The 19,895-nt window shown below is 39.3% G+C and overlaps 1 protein-coding gene across 1 annotated transcript; it reads left to right on the top strand.

The window, feature by feature from the left end:
- Positions 1–246: 246 nt before the first annotated feature.
- On the top strand, positions 247–6,371 carry NHLRC3 (NHL repeat containing 3; the record flags this gene model as incomplete). The annotated part of the gene is given in 7 exon segments (XM_010167575.2): positions 247–291; positions 819–971; positions 1,843–1,990; positions 2,513–2,713; positions 3,856–3,947; positions 5,523–5,635; positions 6,143–6,371. Coding segments are annotated over 7 exon segments (981 nt in total), but the record flags the coding sequence as incomplete, so codon positions are not given.
- Positions 6,372–19,895: the final 13,524 nt, after the last annotated feature.

Below are 19,895 nucleotides of genomic sequence, written 5' to 3'. Positions count from 1 at the left end.
TCCAACCCCCAACATTCTGTGATTCTGTGAATAACTGTGTGCTTCTCCCTGCTGGGTTCTATCCCTGCTTAATTCCTCTGGGTTTTCCTCCATCTGCTCTTTCTCAAGCTGTAGGTAGTTCTCTGCCATTCTGTCAAGGCAATTAACAGAAATGTTAAATGGCCCTGGTCCTTCAGGGTCACCACTTGTCCCTTCTTAGTTCTAGACCGATCTTTCCGTGTCAGTGCTTAGCTTGCCGCAGCGTAGCTGTGCTTTGCATCCATTCTTCTGCTGGAAAAATAGAACACAAAGGTGGAAGATTCTTTTTTTCCTTTACCCTTTAAAATGCGTACGTTGACTTGAGCTTTCCTGTACCTGGTATCTTACACTTCACCATTTCTAAGATACAGATTTCTTTCTTGACTTGTATTTTCCCTTTATTCTGATTCTTTTTCTTAGTTTCATATCTTCTTTAGGTGGTTATTGATTTTGTTGCATTTGAAACCTTCTTTACTGTTGCCCTCATTTTGGAGTGTGATTTACAGATAGTGATATCAACTTGGATGTAAGAAATTTTGGAATATGTTTTTTGCCTTCTAATTCCAGAGCTCCCTGATTCAGAGGACTTCACTAGCTGATTTCCAGTTTGTCAGAATTTTCCCATTTGCAGACCAAAACCCTAGCTACAAGCCTATTTCTGCTTATCTGTCTTCTTAATTTAAATTGAATAAATCAATTTATGATGCTTCAGTACAAAATTACTTTATCCTCCTGATTCTTCTGATCCCATCATCATGGCATTTAACTACTAATGGTTACTTACTTTTTTGTATTTTCAGGTTTTAAAAGCATTTGATTACTCCTTTCCTTGGAAGGGACAACAACAGATGTACAAGCTGGACATAGGCTGGCCTAAAATTCCAGAATACTTCACTGGCCAAACATTTTGTGTTGCTGTTGACTCTATTCATGGTTTGGTCTATGTGGGACAAGTGAGTGAGAATACTGTATTTCTCTCCTTGTTAACCTAGTGTATTTTTGCCTTTAAAGTGTCTGGTTTAGATTAAGATATATATTTATGTGTGTGTATATATACATGAATGATAATTGGACCACAATTAGTAGAAATGTAAGTATAAATATCTCTGCTATATCAATTTTTTAAAGCAGTTCTGGGACCGTTCCTGCTTGTGCTTTTAGAAGCATTAAATTTATGTGATATGACTGCATGATCCAACTTAACTGAGTTACAGTAGCTTCTTCTCTAACTGTAAGGTAAAATGTGTTTCTGAGGCAACTGGATAGTCCCCTTCCACTCTTTCAGCCTTAGTCCTGTGAAATCAAAACCACACAACTCTCTCAACCAGTTACAGTAACTGGAGTTCAATTATTTGCTTTACCCAGTTCCATGCATTGGTATCTCTAGGTCACGGATAAGACGTTCTCTCCATGGGAAGTGGTGGGATTTTATTACAAAGCACAATATAAGTACTTGAGTGCCATGCAGCTAATAAGTGCCTTTACAGTTTTTCATGCCTGTGTTATGTCTGGCATATTTTTCAGCAAGAACATAAAAACATGATTGAAAATTGAGACCAAGATAGCTGTAGGAGTTTGGCTGCTCTGAAAATTGGACTCTACGTGATTTAAGTTGAAAGCCTGGAATGAGTGTAAGGTTTTGCATGCTAGACTTAAATCCTTATCTCTCTCTTCTGCTAGCTGGAAAAAATGAGATCTGGCAGACAGTATCTGGAGACTCTCGTGATTCATGAAACATTGCAAAAACCTGACAAAGAAGATTTTAAAAAAATATTATTACTTCCTTAATGTGTTTTCTTAATAGCCCTTTTTTTGCCTTTTCAGAGGGGAGAGAATGTACCAAAGGTACTTGTATTCTCAGAGGAAGGCTATTTTCTTTACTCCTGGAATAATACAGTTGAAATGCCTCATGGTATCTTTGTGTTGAACACCGCAACAGATAGTTCAGTATGGATCACAGATGTTGGAACAGGTATGTGTGGTGGTAATATGAGAAGTATTAGGTGGGGAAGAAAATGCTAATATTGCAGATATTGCTTTAAACAACTCCTTTATTTAAGTCTATCAAGCAATTCTGAGACAGATTTGTGCTTTTCTTCTTGTGAAAACTGCTCGGGTGCTGCACAAAATACTCTGAAGGTTCATGAGTTGTGCTTATAGCTTCTGAACTTAGTAAGCAAGTTTTGGTTTGTTCTGTTTTGGTTCGTTTTGGTTTTTTTTTTTTCCCAAGAGAATTATCAGGGGAAAAGAAGTCTTCTGGCTAGACTTATCTTCTGTCCTAGGTTTGGTGGCCCTAATGCAATGGATAAATATTGTTGTAGCCTATGGATTTACTAACCCACAGTCATATTCTCACTATAGAATTTTGTCTGTTTGATTTATTAATATCACTTGTGAGTATCAGGAGATTTTATTTTTTAATCTTTATAATCAGGTGTAATACTTACATTTTGTTTTGTTAAGATGTTTTTGCGCTTTCTTTTTCTTAATTCAGGGAAATATGGGCACACTGTGAAACAGTATAGCCCTTCGGGTAAACTTATGCAGATCTTGGGCACGCCAGGTAATGCTGGGTCAAGTTTGATTCCCCTACAATTTGATCAACCAGCAGAGATCTTCGTAGAGGAAAGTGGAGATATCTACGTTGTGGATGGAGATGGAGGAATGAATAACAGATTGCTCAAGCTATCCAACGGTATGGAAAAAGGAACTTCTGCAGTAGCTGACCATTGAAAGTTGAATTTTAAATGACACAGCTTGAGAACGCTTCTAAGCGAGGACTAGGTAGAGCTGTCATTTAACATTAGTGTGAACACTTTGGATCAGGTCCTGTTTTTCTGGTTGTCACTTCAGGATAAATCTCCTAGTCGTTTATGACAAGGCTGAGAAAATTAGTTTGTTCAGTCTTCAAAAGAGAATGAGGATTCTTATTGCTGTCTTCATGTCAGTAATGGGAAGTTATAGAGTAGACAGAGACACAGATTTCTTGGACATGCACTGTGAAGAGCGAGGAACACTGTGCAAAAGATGCAAGAGAGAGGAATTCCAGTTTGATATTTGGAGGGAAAGATTCATAGTGGGGGTGATAAGATGTTGAATAGTTTGCCCAGAGAGGGTGTGCAGTTTCCACTCATGGAGATGCTCAAAACTTGATGAGTTATGAGCAACCTCATCTAACTTTAGAGTTGGATTTGTTATCAAGGCTAGTCCTGCTCTGAGAAGCAAATTGGACCCAGTGGTTTTTGGAGATCTTTTATACTTAAATTATTCCATGATTCTGATTAGCTTGCTCATATTCCCCAGTTAGATGGCTGTCGGTGAGGAGTCTGTGCACGTCTGCAGTTGGGGAGAAGTGGAGGAGCTACCATTTCTCCTTTGCACTATCACAGAGCATTTGGTTTGCTAATATCTAGTTTGCAAAATGGTAAATTGTTAAAACTCAAAACTGACAGGTAACAAATGTAAATAATCAATTTAATAAACATATAAATATCATAGCCACCCCTTGTGGTGTGTGTAGTTTTTGTTTGGTTTTGGTTTTTTTTAATACAGTACTTAAGAGAGCCTTGGACTACTGCTTTTGTGTACTTGTGGCTACAGTTCTGTAACCATAATCCTGAAACCACTAATAACAATCCAGTAGTCCCTGTAGTAATTCCAGTATTTCTTGAGTTCATGGATCAGGAGAACTGTGTTTAAAAAGCCTGGGTTTACAAATTCCACCTTTTAAAAATTAAGCAAAGTGAGTTTGCAAGGGAATGGCTTAACGGTATTTTATTTGTTGCTTTCTTACTGTGATTTTTTTTACTTTTATTTTTCATGGTGCTCACTGCTCAGATTACAAAGAGATATGGCTTGCTGGAACAAATGGGACTGGCATTGGGCAGTTCAAGATTCCTCACAGTGTAACACTGGATTCTTTTGGACGGGTAAAGAATACAGGGAGTTGTTTGTTGTTTTTTGGGTTTTTTTTTTCATCTTCAGTCTGACTTGTTCACCTGTATTTGAACAAAACAAATTGTATTTCTTTTTAATTGAACTGTTGTGATCTGTGTCGTTTTTATGTGGGTTACAGTTTTCAGTATGATAGTGGTCATAAGATGAAGTTTCACACTGCAGATCCTACTGAAGTAGCTGGCTGCAAGATTAACACAAGGGTTCTGACCAGTTACATTGGCAGTGTCCATGCAACAACAGACTGTTCCTCCTGCAGTTTCTAACAGGGTGCCATTGTGAGAGTACAAGAGAATCATGTTCTGTAATAAGTACCTACCCAAGCGCTTAAGTTTCTTCGAGGGACTTTAATTTCATATTTGGAAAGGCCACATAAGCTTAGAGACCATAGTAAGGCTCTAGCTAGGCTGTGAACATGAGTCCTGCTCTACATGCAGCTCTACATGCAGACTCTTAAGAGTCTACTTCTGCCAGGTCTTAATTGTAGTCTGGCTTTTGCCCTGCTGCTCTTATAGAGGAATTGTGTGGTCACTTCTTAATCTGTATCAGGGAAAATAAGATTACTTGACTAAAACTTCTTAAATAGCTGGTTTGAGCTAATCCTGCTGATGCTGTCTGAACCAGAATAAGAAGCGTATATAAAAATCACTTTTCTGCCAAAACTGGCAGGGTGAAGAGGAAGGACATAGCTGCTTTGTGTTGAAGGGTAACAGTGAGTATATAATTAAAAGACAGCAGTTGTGATGGGCTGCAATTTTATTGCCGGTGTGGTGTTGATCATCAGTCTAGGTTAGAAATGGTCAGTTCCTAAAACATCTAAAGAGACTGCCATAGTAGTGTTTCATTTAAAAATAGTGATGAAAGGTCTTGGGTCCAATTGTTTATTCCTCCCTTTCAGATGATATCCCAGAAAAGTAATGAAGTTTACTTATCAGACTGATGGGTTGTCAACAGTTAAAATTTTAATGATTGTAATACAAGAGAGGCCTTGGTATTGCTGGCTACCAGTGTTTGTGAACCCAGTTAGCACAGGGTGGAAGAGAGACAAGCTCCACAAAACTGATTAGACAAAACATGCTGAAAATGCTCTTAGTGTTTAAGTTGCTCAATATTTATAGTAGTGTGAGGCATATCAGAGTGTTTGCAAGTGCAGTCATCATAGGCCTGGGTCATGAAATGAGACTGCTGTTGAAAAACAAATTGTTAGTGGGTGACAGACCAGTATCTTTAGAATTAAATAGGTGAGAATATGTCCTTACTGAGGGGGGGGGGGGCGGGGAATCCTACTAAATATGTCTGTATCATAGCCACAAAAACAAAGAGAAGGCACTGATTTCTTTGTTAAATTAGTATAAAATGATTTGTGTATGTTAACTATGTGGTGGTTTTGTTTTATGTCTGGTAGTCATATTTACTTACTTTAGTTTTGAATGTCAAGGTACATTTTTCCATTCCTTTTCTTTTATACTACAGGATACTTTACTCATATAATAAACTAATGCATTTGATTTGTTCTATTTCTCAACAGCTGTGATTTTTGTTCTTAACAGGTATGGGTTGCAGACAGAGACAACAAAAGAATCCAAGTTTTTGATAAAGTCACAGGGGAATGGCTCGGGTCTTGGAGCAGCTGTTTTTCAGAAGATGGACCCTATTCTGTCAGGTATTGTTGAACAGTTCTTCTAGAAACATGCAATTTTGTGTAAGGCGTACTCTTACTAGTGAATTAAAACGTTGATATTTAATGCCTGATGATGAGGAGTTAACCAGTTTAACTAGTAGGGTGCTGGGCCCTGATCTTATGCAAAGATCTACACAGTTGTATCTTGACAGGGAAACCCTGACTTTATAACAAGCCCCATGGATTTCAGTGCAGGATTGTGAACTTCATTTTAAAGTTATTGTGTGTTATTGACCTTACTGTTGCAGCTTTTACAGGAAGAGACATTGTCTTGAATTAATTTTCTGTAGCATAATCTGTCTCAAGCAGCAGCAAAATATAGAGCAAGGCTTACAAGTTAATTCTCAATGTTTCACTGCATTTAGTCTGTTGTAGCCTTCAAAAACTTGACTATTAAGGAGGTTGTGTTTGTTTAAACGTGCATATTTGTGTTAAAATGAGACATCATGTGGAGCTGATAATTCAAAAATATATTTCTGTCTTTCACAGATTTACTGCCGATTACAAATACCTGATTGTAGCTCAGCTGAACATCAACCGGTTAGCAATCTTGGCAGCACCCCCAGTTGGCTCTATTGGCGACTGTGTTATAGTCAACACAGTCCAGCTGGCAGATGAAACCAAACCACACCTTGTGGATGTAGACATGAAGAGTGGAGCAGTCTATGTTGCGGAGATTGGAGCCCAGCAAGTACAAAAATACATACCCTTAAGCTGATGGTTTCCCACAACTGCTGTGGCACAAGCTGTGTGACATAGAAGACCTATGACCACATTTCCTTGAGTTTTCTGTAGCTTGTGTTTCCTTAGACAAGCACAGAACATTGTTCTCCCAGAACTGTAAAGCTAAAAACCTGTCCTAGCTGTTCTGCAGTCCTGGAGAAGTACTTGGTCCTGAGCTGTTACTCATTTTAGTGATGCTATGGTGACTTTTGCTTTCATTGCTGGGAATTCTAAGATGCTTATCAAAGTGATTTTTTTTTTTATTATATAGAACTTCACAAACACAGCTGCTGTTCTTAAATGTGTAGGGTTGTCTTGGGGCTCCTCTACTTAGCCTGTGTATGTCGTTAAATGAAGGTCAGAACTGTCTGAAGGAAGTGTATGAATTATTTCCTGGGGGTTGAGCACCTCGTTTTAATGTTTCTCCACTTACTTTTTTGAATCATTGTGCTGTGCTGCCTAACACTGAATAGAGGGATGCATTATGATGTTGAATAAGATGCTGCTGGATACTGATGTCATTGCTGATACTGGCATCTGCCTTAGGTGCTTAATGAACTAAGCACTGAAATGTAAGTTTTCAGCTCTAGCTAAAGTGGTAAAATCTGTAATAAGCTTAAGTTAAATTGATATCGGGCACTTCAAACTAAATTAAAAGCATATGCACAGCAGTCAAGTACTTATTCTTAACTAAATCAGTTCTTAAACTGATTTGATTTCTATCAGCATGAGTTTTCTGTTCCATAAGATTTCATAGTGGAACATTTGAAGTTCATCTCATTTAAGTTCCTCAAGGTAAAGAAGTTGCAATTTGCTAGGTAAGTCTTAATTGGCATTAGGGACTGGGAGACACGGGATTTTTCTCCTGAATTTATTGAAGCTCAATCAGTTAAGAGCAGTGCATCTGCTTTGATTTGTGGATTTTTAACTGTTTTATATCCCGAACTTAGACTTCTTCAACTCCATTAATGTAAAGAGTTAAGTTTAAGTTTCTTACGCTATATCCTAGCAGGTGACTCCAAGCTCTGGTCTAAAAAACGCTGTCTCTTTCCATTCCCAGTCCAGAGTGGTTCTGTTTTCTTTGCATGTTGCTACAAGATTCTAAGTTAGCTCACTTTACAGCATAGAGGGACCTGGGTATAGGAAAATGAGATGGGGAAAATGTCATGGCAGAAACGAGACAGTGACTAACTGGTTACCTCTTTAAAGCTGTGGACCTACATTCCATATTTATCTAGTAGCTCTTCAAAACATTTGAGAGGATTTTTGCTGTTTCCACAGTTATTCTACTGTGTGGACTATTTTAATGCTAATTACCATCTAAGAGAGGCAATTTTTTTCTACTTCCTTAGAAAGGGAATATGGGAAATGGAATTATTCTGATGGGAAATAGCCGCTTCAGTGAATGTTATCAAAAGCAAATGCATCTTAATTTAGCAGGTTTCAACCTATGATCACATGTTTGTAGGTCAGCAGATGGAAAAGCTGTCCAGAAAAATACTTTCTGTGGAAAGTAGCTCAGCTGGGGAACCTGATTTCAGCACTATTTGAGATTAATGCACTAACTGTGAATGCTTTGTTGTTGACTACGTCCACAATAACAAAAGCAGATCTTACCTGGCTGCCCTCTTGCAAGCCTTAGAACCAGAACTTCAGCGTTAAACGCCAGCAAACATGATCCATCATTCACATGTCTTGAATGGGAGGTAGTAAGCAATATTTATTATCTGAAAAGGAAGCACTACTTCCTCTAGACCTAGATGGATAGGTCCATGTATGGATTTTCTAACTAGGTCTCCACTAGCTCAGGGATCTCTGCTCTGTGTGCAGTTTAGCTGTTTCTCACCTACACAAGGTAGATTTATTTTTAAAAAATATTACTGTAATATCATTAACTATATTTCAGTGTATCTTGGTGGTGTAAAGGGTCCAGGCACATCCATCCTTCCTCACCACATCTTCTCCTTATTTATTTTTCCTTTGTTACATCCATTTGAAACTGGACTCGAAGCTCTCTGGGAACATGCTTCTGTGTTCAGTAAAGGAGCAGCGCACTTTTGGATGTTCCTGAATAAGTTATTCCTGAAAGGTCCTGTTTGCTGCGTGTATCTGCTCTCAGCTCCCTTTTCACATGGGCTGTTGCAGCCCCTAGAAGTGGGGAGCATTCATCCAGTTGTGTCTGGCTTTACTGAAGTAGGCCATGGTGCCAAAATGTGCCTTGCCTCTAGGCATTTGGGTGTCTGTGATAAGAAGGGATGCTCATCATTAACTAGTATGAGGTGCTTAGACTCCTTTTTACCTCTGCATCTATGACCAGACTGAGAAAACAATTGATTTGTGCACTAACTTGCTAATTCTCTGAAGGTTTTCTTATGTATCATCTTGAAACTGATTTCTGAAAAATTGCATGGTAGGATAATTTGATAAAATAAATTAAATTTCCCATTATGGAAGTCTGGGGCTCTTTATTTCTGTACTAATACCAATACATTCCATTGCAATGGATTACTTTTCTACATATGAGGTCCTCTGCACTTTAATAAGGTGTTTAATAATTTCCGATACCAGCATTCAAATGTAATGTAAAATTCCATGTTATCTTTATGCATTACTATTTCTGTGGCCCATCTCTTATGCATTCTAATTTATGTATCAAAAAAGACACATAAATCTCTCCCTGATGTTTTCCTCTGAGTAATTAGTGAAATGGGATAATGAGTTATGTAAGTGCCAAGTATTAAAAAAATATTTAAACTGTATAGCCTCTTAGTGCTAATGGGGAAATTAAAAACAAACTAACAAAACACTTCTTAATACAGAATCAGGTTTTATTTCCAGAAAAGATTTACCGAGCAATCTGTTTGGGTTTTAGAAGATCAAGAAGGTGCTTCTCTATAGGTCAGAAATACTTGCACAAGAAGAAAAGTAAAATACTGCAGCGTAAACTAGACAAGAAAGAAAGTGTAAGGCAATTGCTAGAACCCTCAAAAAATCTAATTGTAGTTAATAGGTGCCACTAAATTGTTGAAGGTCTTAGAGGGGAAGCTGCATGAGGAGAGGCTGAAGTCATTTGGTTTGTTCAGCCTGGAGAATAGGAGACAGAGGAGATCTCATCGCTGTCTAGAACTTCCACAAAAGGGGAAGAGGAGGGGCAGGCACTGATCTCTTCTCATGGGTGACAAATTATAGGACCAAGGGAAATGGCAGGAAGATGTGCCAGGGGAGGTTTAGGTTGGACATTACGAAAATGTTCTTCACCCAGTGGGTGGTGGAGCACTGGAACAGGCTCCCCAGGGAGGTGGTCATGGCACCAAGCCTGTCAATATTCCAGAAGCATTTGGACAGTGCCCTCAGACACATGGTCTGAATCTTGGGATTGTCCTATGCTAGGGCAAGAGTTGGACTTGATGATCTTTGTGGGTCCCTTCCAACTCACAACATTCTATGATTCTACATAAGCATGAGAAGTAACCACTAGAGTATCCATGCAAAGGAAATAGGAATATTCCATGTTTTGATTGTTTTGATGCCTCCAACTCTGCAGACCTTTTTTTTTTTTTCTTTTTTTTTTAATTAGTATTTTTCTTTTGGTAAGTACCTAGATTGTTAACTGGATGACATTCCCAGGAGGTGAGACCAGGTCAGGTAGTCCTCTCACTTCTAAGATCTGTTAATACCATTCATCTTGATTTTTCTGTGATGCTAACCACCCTTTTCTTGTGTGTGTGTGTGTGTGTATTACCGTAGTCAGCAGTTGATTAACAGTATCTGTCTAGCCAAAACAAAAGAAGCCTGAATCAGATTTGTGCCATGCAAGATCAGTTTGTAGAGGCTGAGCTATTTCAATAAAAGCTGATGGGGGAAGGTGCACCAGGATGTCTTTGGTCTGCTCATTACTTTGAGTTCACCGCCTTAAAGTGGTTATTAACCTTTTTGAAGGGTTAAGTAGTTAGTTATCTTAGTTGACACTTACTTTCTTAACAATTTGTAACCTGAGAAGCCTTCACAAGTGATCACCAAGAAGTGTTTGCAATCACTGAAGTTGCTTCTCTAAAACATAAGAGGGCACCAAACTGCTGCTGATGCTTGGCATACTCGGTGTCACTGTATACTAGCAAATGTAAACAGCTGGTAATTTCCGAATATTTGGAATAAGTCAACAAAGATAATGAATTGCTCCAGACTTCCTTTCTCTTTTCAAAACAGATTGCCTTAAACATAAGCAGGTAATTGTATTATAGTCATTTTGGCTTATTACTGCTGGATTTATGTCCATCTTTTATTTATTTCCATTGTTTTTCCTAGGAAAAAAAAAAAAAAAATCAGTAATTCAGTGTCCAGAGACAACTGGGTATAGTAAATTGATTCTTCTAGTCCTTATGTCATTAATTTAAATGAAATTACACCTGGCATGTTGCTTTGGAAACACAATAATTTATAATAGTATAAATGTAGCAGCATAATTATTCCAAGAGAGCAATGCCAGTATATTTTCCTACAGCGGTGACCCTGACAGAGATTAGAGCTAAGCTTACAGGGTCTCGTTCACCAATTTTATTCTACCCCTCTCTTCTCAGCTTTTATCTAAAAACCTTGCTCTGATTTTATATTATTTTATTCTACTTTCTGGGGGGATTGCATCTGCAAAAATTGTATTTGCCAGCAGTTGCCATAAAAAAGTTTAAACACAGACTTTTCTTCAGGGAAGTGATTCAAAATATGTGAGTCTTTCAGTGTTCAAAAAGCATCAAAGTCATGTTGCTTGTATGAAATTTGAAAATATAGGAGCATATTAATTTATGCACACAGGAAGATTTGTTACTGCATTAAAGCCAAAGTAACACTGATACCTATGAGATATTGAATAGATGCACTTTATCATAAGATCACATGGTTTGAGGCTGAGGAAACCAAATATGATTGTATGATTGGATCTGCGAAAGAGAAGTAAAAAACTTTGCCCAGTTACATCACAAATAAGCCTATTAATTCTGTCTCAACTGTGATGGGATCTTGTACAAACAAATTAAGACTTAAGAAATCTCTTGAATAACTAAAGTCTATATATTTTAATCCTTCCTAGTAGCCAATAAACATCATTATAAAGGGAAGGCTTTAATTTTAGTCTGGATTCATTTATCTTCAACCTCACGTTTTCTGTTTTCAACTAGCTTAGTTACCTAATATGGAAATTCTTTTCTTTTTTTTATCCCCCATGGAGTCATTTACAGATGCTGACTGAGTCATCTCTTGTTCCATTCCTTGTCTAAACTGCATAGATCAGAAAGCTTGCCTTGCAGTAGAAAACTGGTCAGGCTTTAATTTCAAAATGTTTTCATAGCATTTTTTATTAAAAACAAACAAATCCAAAAGAATGTTTAGCATGTGACAGGAAGTCTGGATATTAGAACTACCAGAACTAAACCTATCTGTGTGCTGTACAGAAGGAATACTTTCTCCCCACGATTTGATGTGGCTGAATTTGTTTCTGCTCCTAGTTCTCAGTACAGTACTGTCTCTGACAGTTGTCAAAGATTTTGGATGACTGGTGGTCAAGGTGTAAAGCAATCCTTCTGGAAGAATGGACCAGAATAGATACAGATTTTTTTTATTTGTGCTTGCTGTTGAAGTCCTTAGCAAAATTTCCATACTGTTAACATTTTTTGACAGGGTCTTAATCGGAAGATCTGGCTGAAATTGAAATGTCAGTAAATGGTGTATTAAACAGGTGTTCATTTCATTAAGGTCATTCAGTATTTTCAGAAGAATTCTGAAATACTAATTTTTGCTTAGAACTGCCTTCATACCAGAGGAAAGAAAAACATGACAAATATGGTTTAAAGGAAGAAAACAAAACCAAACAAACAAGCAAACAAAAAACAACCCCCAGAAAACTACCCCTGTGTGTGAGGATTCTGGAGAGATCCAATAGGATTGATGGTTGTACCTTGCCAATTGATATAAACCATAATGAAAGAGTAGATCTATTGGATACACAACTATGAAATCTACTACAGGTCTTTGGAAGAATCTCTGAGCGTGTATGTCAGGATGATCTGGCTAATAATGTTTGCTTGAATTTTCTGAAGGTTTTCAACAGCATCTCTTGCCAACTGTCCATAAAGAAATAGTGTGGAATAAGAAAGAAAGGATAACTATGGGTGACTAATTAAAAGATTATAAAATAACTATATTAAAAACTAGTTCTGTGCTTCTCAAAATATTGGTAAATGATCTGGAAATGGACTTGGGAAGTCAGGGACAGAATTTACTGACAACACCAAGCTACTCAGGCTTGAGAGTAAAGAAAAAAGCTGCAAAGAGTTGCAGAAGGATGTAATGAGATTGAGTGACTGGGCAATGAAATGACAAATGGAATATATAACTGATAAAATCAGGTACAACTTTTAAAGGGAAGTCTAATTTTATCTATTGTGTTATAGCTTTGATATATATTGCCATCTAGGAAATGATCCCTGGCTCCTAAAAGATGGTTCTATGAAAATATCAGCTTCCAAACCCAGCAGCATTCAGAAAACAAAGACAATAATGGGAAGTACTAGCAAAGTACCAGGTGATCAAACAGAAAGCGTTGCAATGGAATGATGTGAATTCCTGGTGCATGCTCATTTTTAATACAGCAGGCAATTCTGTCTCTTCTTCCCCCTTCTAATCTCAGGAAGGCTACAGTGGAACTAGAAATAGTAGAGAGAAGAAAAGTCATCTGTTAAAAATCCTTGACTGTATCCACCTACTATGTCTGGTTCACCAGCATTTCATCCTTTAAAGGCAACTGCATGAACACACCTTTTTCCTTATAGCTGCTGCTCTGAACTAGTTTGGCTTCAGAGCTTGGTGAGGATGTACAGTCTGCTGGCGTGCAAAAGTGGGGTGGAGAATAAAGATGGGCAGAGCCATGTGGTGTCTATATGCAGAAGCTGGCTTGAAAGGAAGATAAGAGTTTGCAAATATCCTAAGGTTTTAATGTTGAAGGTACTTTCTGAATAGAACAGACAGTCACAAAGTTAGTTCATTGGTCTTACCAAAAATCAAAAGTTTCAGCAAAGGAGGCCAGAGTTGCCCTTCAGTTTAGTCAGCCTTGATGTTCTCCCCGCGCTGTGTGCCCTGGCAACCTGTGGCACCTGTCCACTGGCCCAAAGATGAAAAGAACTATACTCAATGCATCAGGTAACAAAATTGAAAAAAATGCAGGTCCTGTGGAGCACTTATGTGAGGTCTTATGCATCATGTTTGCTTCTCCCTGTGCCCTTCCTGTTCTGTCCCAAACCTGAGGGCCTTCAGTCGTGATGGCTGCTCTCTGAGCACCACCTTCCCTCTCCAACAGAGGAAGCAATCGCGCTGCCATTGTAAAACCCACAATGATCTGCAGACACAAGCACAGCAACATTTACAAGGAAAAAGTAGTATCTCTTGTTAGTGCAATTGTGGCAGTTTAAAATGGGAGATGAGCTTTGAGTATGCAAGTCCTTGTGTAATTTTTTTCAACTATCAACATTTTTTCAACATTAGGTATAATAAAAGATATCACCTCCCACAGCAATTCTGAACTTGCTGAAGAAAGAGAAGTCCTGTTACAAATTCTAGATTGTATGTATTGCATCTCCTAAACATGAACACATGTACATGTGTATAGATAAATATATCAGGAGAGATGTATGTAGCAGATGCAGTATATATAATCTAACATTCATATATATGTGTATTATTTTTATTCAGTTTTTATTGATGTAGTCTGGGGCACAGGCATGCTGGGAGAGAAGAGTGGTAACAAATGCTTCTATAATGAATCTGCCTAAGCCACCCAATATCAGCAGGGGTTCCCTGCTGTGTTTGCACTGTACATACATGCAACAAAGACAGCCCTTGCCCTGGAGGCCATTGCCAAGGAAATGGGCTGGTGTAAAAGAAAACCGGTACATGATTCAGTAAGGCAAATGAGCCAACCTGAAACCTCTGTGCTCTCAAAAGGAGGTTCACTTTGGTGTGAGGGATCCATTAGAACAGCTCAGGTGTCCCAGGAAGTGCTATTGCACCATCTAATGCACTGTGTTAATTCCAGTGTATGAGTTTTAATGGATTTTATGACATCCTCAGTTCTCACGTTCTGGTTGGGGGAAATTTCAACTGGGAAAAGAAAGGAATAATAGCAGCTTAACCCAAAATCTTTATCAGAGAAGAAACATTTGCAGCTTGATCTAAAAATCTCAAACCCCATAATTATTTCAAAAGAAAGAAAAAGTGCTTGGCACTCTACAATACGTGAGATGAAAGCCTGTGCCTTGCCAAGAGAGCTTGATGTAACAGCATGTTACAGATAATGGAAACAGTGGAAAAATTAAGAGATAGGAAATTCTGAGCACCTTCTAAAAAGTTTTATTGTAAACATGCTTGTTAGCCTGTGTAAGGATTTATTTTTCACTGTAATGTGGTTGGAGGTGAATCCAAGTAAAAAAAGCATTCAAAATTTAAGTAGACCACAGTGGCATTGAATGAAAGTATGAGTTCATGAGACAAGCAGGATCCATATCCTTTCTCTTAGACAAAGGTTTATGCAAGCCTAGTGAAATTACATGCGATTACTGCTGCGTACATGTAAAGGGCTAGTGCTGGGACAGAGCTATCCCTGGGATAGCGGTTTCAAATCCGAAGTGTAGATTAGGCTCCAAAGCAGGAATTTCTTAAATAAAGAGCAGCAGGCCGAGTGGCTGGTAATCCCACTGCTTGTCCCTCGCTAGCCCATGCCTCCTCAGTGAGGGAGAGCGGCAAAACTGGGTACGTCCTCTGAAGCGTAATAATTAAATGAACTGAATCCTGAATGGCTGAGTGTGCAAATGCTGCTGCTTTTTTAAATTCAGCAGAGAATTTATTAGTCTTTTATACAGATAATCAAACATAGTGCAGGGGTGGGGGTGAAGGGTAAAATAGAAGAAATGCTGGCAACCCAGAAACTGTGGGACAAACGGGGTTGGGTTGCTTCATTCTTATTATGGGATAAGACTATTTTAGCTGCTGCAGTTGGTTTAATTGCCTGGCCTTAATTTTTGAAGTGGGTGAAAGCAAACCTGGAGCCTTGTGTTGGTCCTTTACTTTTTGTTGCTCACTGCACAAAGGAAGGGAATGAAACAAAACAGGAAGCTGGCCACCGCTCCTGTACCTGCCAGTAGTGCCTCTCTGCAGCCTGGAGAGCTCTCCAGATGCCCAACATGGTTAGTTTTGCTTTGCAGCAATCCCAGTCACCCACGGACTGTCCCAAGGGGACAGCACCAACCCTGTAAAACTCCAGGGCAAGGTGTTATGTAGGTGTTTTAATTGGGGACATGTTACACCCTAGCCTCTGGTGTCCTGACCCTCTTCTTCAACAAGGCTGCTTAAGAAACTCCCAGGGACTACAGTGTGCTTATGAAAATGCGAGCTGTGAGATAGGTAAAGCCAATTGTGTCACCATGCTGAAAGTTTCCAGCATTTGCCTTTATTAGACACTGGTTTTGTCTGATTTTGACCTCTGAAGTTGAACTATCCAGGCTGAAGTTTTCCATGCAATGGATTTGCTTTATCTTCTACTGAAATCAGTGACTTCTAAGAAAGTATTTTGTTTTCCATTTATTTAGAAAAATTGTAAAACATGGAAAGCTCTAACACCTTCCTACTAAATATGGCTTTAAATTCAGCAAAGGGCATGTCCTCTGCATGAGATAATTTCCACTTGTTATTCCTGTGGAAAATATGTGGATGTTGGCAGTGCAGCAAGCCTGGAGATGTCCGAGGAACGGGGAGCTGGAGGAGGAGCATCCAGCAGAGGACACTAAATAGGACAGGAGCCCCTGGGGAGAAAACAAATTGGCGATCATGTTATTAAAGATTGTAGCCATGATGTCTGTGGGGAAAGGACAGATTTAGGGTAACACAGATAGCATTAATTCTGACACTTCCTAGGTTTTTGCCTGCTTGAGTTAGTAGACTTAATAAGGTTTTTAATGTGTGTATGTGCATGTGAAGTAATGTTTTTTGGCAATGTCTCTTTAACCTGGTAATTCTGTTCACAATTCATAATACCTCAGCACACAATATCACTCAATGAAAATAACTGTTGCGCAAAATGAACCCTATGACACAGCTGAGGAGCACATAAAATCACAATGCAAAGTGGGCTTTTGGTGTTACTGAGAAGGAAAATAATGCATGTCACCAGCAGTGAGCTGCTGCTTTGGAGTTTATTCTCTCTTTGCAGTTTTCCTTACAGCTGTGTCCGATGGTGTTTCCAATGTGTGTGCTTAAGTAGAGGGGAGAAAACTGTTCACTGGAAGGCTCAAGAACCTACAATAAAAACATTCAGCTTGGTTTGCCAGTTACTTTTTTTTGTTACTTCTGTAATCAGCCCTATCTTTTGCTCCTTCTTATCTTTAAATTTTCTTTTTCTTGCCTTGCCTGTACACAAATACACATACAGAGCAGTTCAGTGTCCCCTCTCACAGTGTCAGATTCAAAAAATGCTTTTAATGAAAGATGCTTCCAGTCTTTTGCAAACAGAAAGCATGAGTGACAACAAGAAGTAATAAATAAAGTATTTCCTATACTGAGCTACAGTAGATGTTTTCTTCTCTATACCTCTTCTAATTGCTCACTATTATTCTTATTGCTTATATAGCTTTGATGGGTTTTAATGTGCTTAAAATGTTTCTCCAGAGTATTTTCTGAGATTCTGCTGAGCAGAGTTATTTTATGGTTGGTACTTTCATCTTCTTAGCATATTACTACTTTATCAGTTAAGATTTTATGAGTAGTCCTGTCTTGCTAAAATTTACAAATCAAATTCCTTTTAATTTAAAGGAGAATGATTTGATGGTAGTGTCTGCTGGGCTCAGTTAAAATAAATCAAAACACACACAATGTAGCTGAAATTGTCTTGAAAGCAGAAAGGCAGTTGCACTGTAAATCTGCGGAGGTGGAGGTGATGAATTATACTGTGAAAGAAAATGAAAACCAGATGGCACTTGCCAAACACCAACACAGTGCAATTATGCATAGTGGAGGCATAACCACATAGCACGTACACAAACCTGTTACCTAGAGCCTCACCAGCCTGCTGAGTGGAGTGAAGTTGGAGTTTTTCTAAGGTGTCTGGTGACATCGGGGTTTTGCAAGATGAAGATGAAAATTCAGCTTGGGCTGAATGAGCCCAGGGCAGAGATGAGATGATGGAAAGGCAGTTTGCCAAGGAGCTCCCTGGCTCTGATGGCTTTGCCCAGAACTGCTGCCCAGTTTGGAGCCCCCAGCAGCACAGGCAGGGCAGGGAGCTGCTGGCTGCTTTCATAATGGGGGCAAGGGCAGGGGTTGAAGTCTGAGTTTGAACAGCATTATCTTTCCCATTGCCTTTACTACAGCTCAGGTATCACTTTGGTAGCCACAGATAGATTTAAAACCACAACTTCAGATGTGTTATGAATCCAAACTTGGTACAGGAGGAATCCAGACTTCATACAGGAGGAGAAAACACTTGTAGGAAAGATTAAAACACTGACTGCACTGCAGCCAGAAATAAAATTTTCACTGACAGCTACAGAAGAAACGGGACTTCCCCCTAAGCAAATACTCCACAATATTTTGTTCTTGCTAATATGACCCCACTTACTAGGACCGTGGCAAACACAAGCTGACACAACCTGGTGATGAGGGATTGACATCAGAACAGGGTTGGTTCTGCTGCTCCAAAGCATCCACAATTTACAAGCTGGGGAACGGAGCTGCAAGTGAACAGAAGCTTTTGCACAGTGAGTTATTGCTTATTAAATGTTGTTCAAATTTCCTTACAACTTTAAAGCAGATTTTCTAATCAACGGATGAGTCATACCCCTAATCCTCTTTATTTTGCCAACAGACAAGCAAAAAGACCCAGCTGATATACAGCTTGGCATATTGTCATTTTATGATTCAATTTACTATCATAATAGTTTGTTGTTCTGCTTTGTTTCTGTGAAATTGATGGATTATAATAATTATTTTGCATATCGTATTTCTCTCTTAGTCCTTAGATCCAGAAAGGTCTTTGGACCAGTTTTTCTGCAAGTGAACCAAAGTAGGGGCATGCCATTTTTATTTAGATATACCTAGGTTAATCTTTGTTATCCACAGCTGCTATTAGCAATCTTAAAGCAACATCAATTCCCAAGAAAATCTTTCTGGGCACTTTCCCATCAGCTAAAAGGTCATGGCTCTACATACTTAAAACCTCATCATCTCTACATGACTATTCTTGCTGGATTTGTTCCAGTTAAAATATCTTGTGAGATGGTCATGTGAGCGCTTCATGATTGAATAACAATTTATAGAAGATACGTCCCCTTTGGCTGGAATTTTCCACGCTGCAGCTGAGATGCAGTAACTGACAGCATGCCTGGTGCAAAGGAAGGTACAAATCAAAAAAGGAGAAGCTAACAGATTATGTAGGTGCACATTTGTAGGGCTTCTGCCATGCTGTGGGCTTGAAAATTGCTCAAAGTGAAAAAGTTTGGGCCAGGAGGGACTTTTTACAAGGGAAGGTAGTGATAGGACAAGGGGTCATGGCTTTAAAATGAAAGAGGGCAGGTTCAGATTAGATATTAGGAAGAAATTCTTCACTGTGAGGGTGGTCAGACACTGGAACAGGTTGCCCAGAGACGCTGTGGATGCCCCCTCCCTGGAAGCGTTCAAGGCCAGGTTGGGTGAAGCTTTGAGCAACCTGGTCTAGTGGGGGTTGTCCCTGCTCATGGCAGGGGAGTTGGAACTAGATGATCTTTAAGGTCCCTTCCAACCCAAACTATTTTATGATTTACATTGCAAAACTGAGCCTCCGAGCTCCTCAGATGAATGTTGCATGTTGCAATACAGAAAGCCTCTCCATGGAGAGAGCTTCCAGATGAGATCTCTCATCTACTGCATTCTGCAGGCGAGGGTCTAATAGATCTGTCAGTTATTTTTCTTTCAAAACCCTCCTGCCAGATGTGGCCACGGGCAGGTACTGCAGCATGCCTCTGCCTGCGAGCCAGTACTGACCTGGGATGTGCAGCTCCTGGCAGCTGCCCTGAGTTATACTTGCCTGATACTCTCCATGGGAAAATAATGTTTGTTTTTTAATTTGGGCACCTGGAGGAGGGTCTGAATTCCAGCATCTCAGGTTGAAAGGCTAGATGGCAAAGGCTATGTCCACACTGTTAAAAATAACAAAACAGAGGGTTTGGTCCCTTTCCCTGAATGACACAGGCTGTCTCACATCCACACTGCCCAGGGCATGTCCCTTCTGTAGCACTTGTACCCTGTCCTCTCCCTGGATGTCCTTTGGGACCCTCTCAGGTGACAGAATCATAATTTGGGTGGGTGGGAGGGATGGTGAACTATTCCTTATTTTCTTTTTCTTCATTTAAAATGTCTGAAATAGTCCAAGGTTTGCTCTGCATCTCTAAATGCCATGAACCTGTGTGCGGGTGTTTTATTCGCACCAGCATGTGGCATGAGGCCACACACC

The sequence above is a fragment of the Antrostomus carolinensis genome, unplaced genomic scaffold (assembly GCF_000700745.2).
Source record: "Antrostomus carolinensis isolate BGI_N321 unplaced genomic scaffold, ASM70074v2 scaffold10235, whole genome shotgun sequence".
NCBI classification, from domain to species: domain Eukaryota; kingdom Metazoa; phylum Chordata; class Aves; order Caprimulgiformes; family Caprimulgidae; genus Antrostomus; species Antrostomus carolinensis.
Note: the sequence above shows the minus strand (reverse complement) of the source record. Positions and strands in the feature narration are given on the sequence as shown.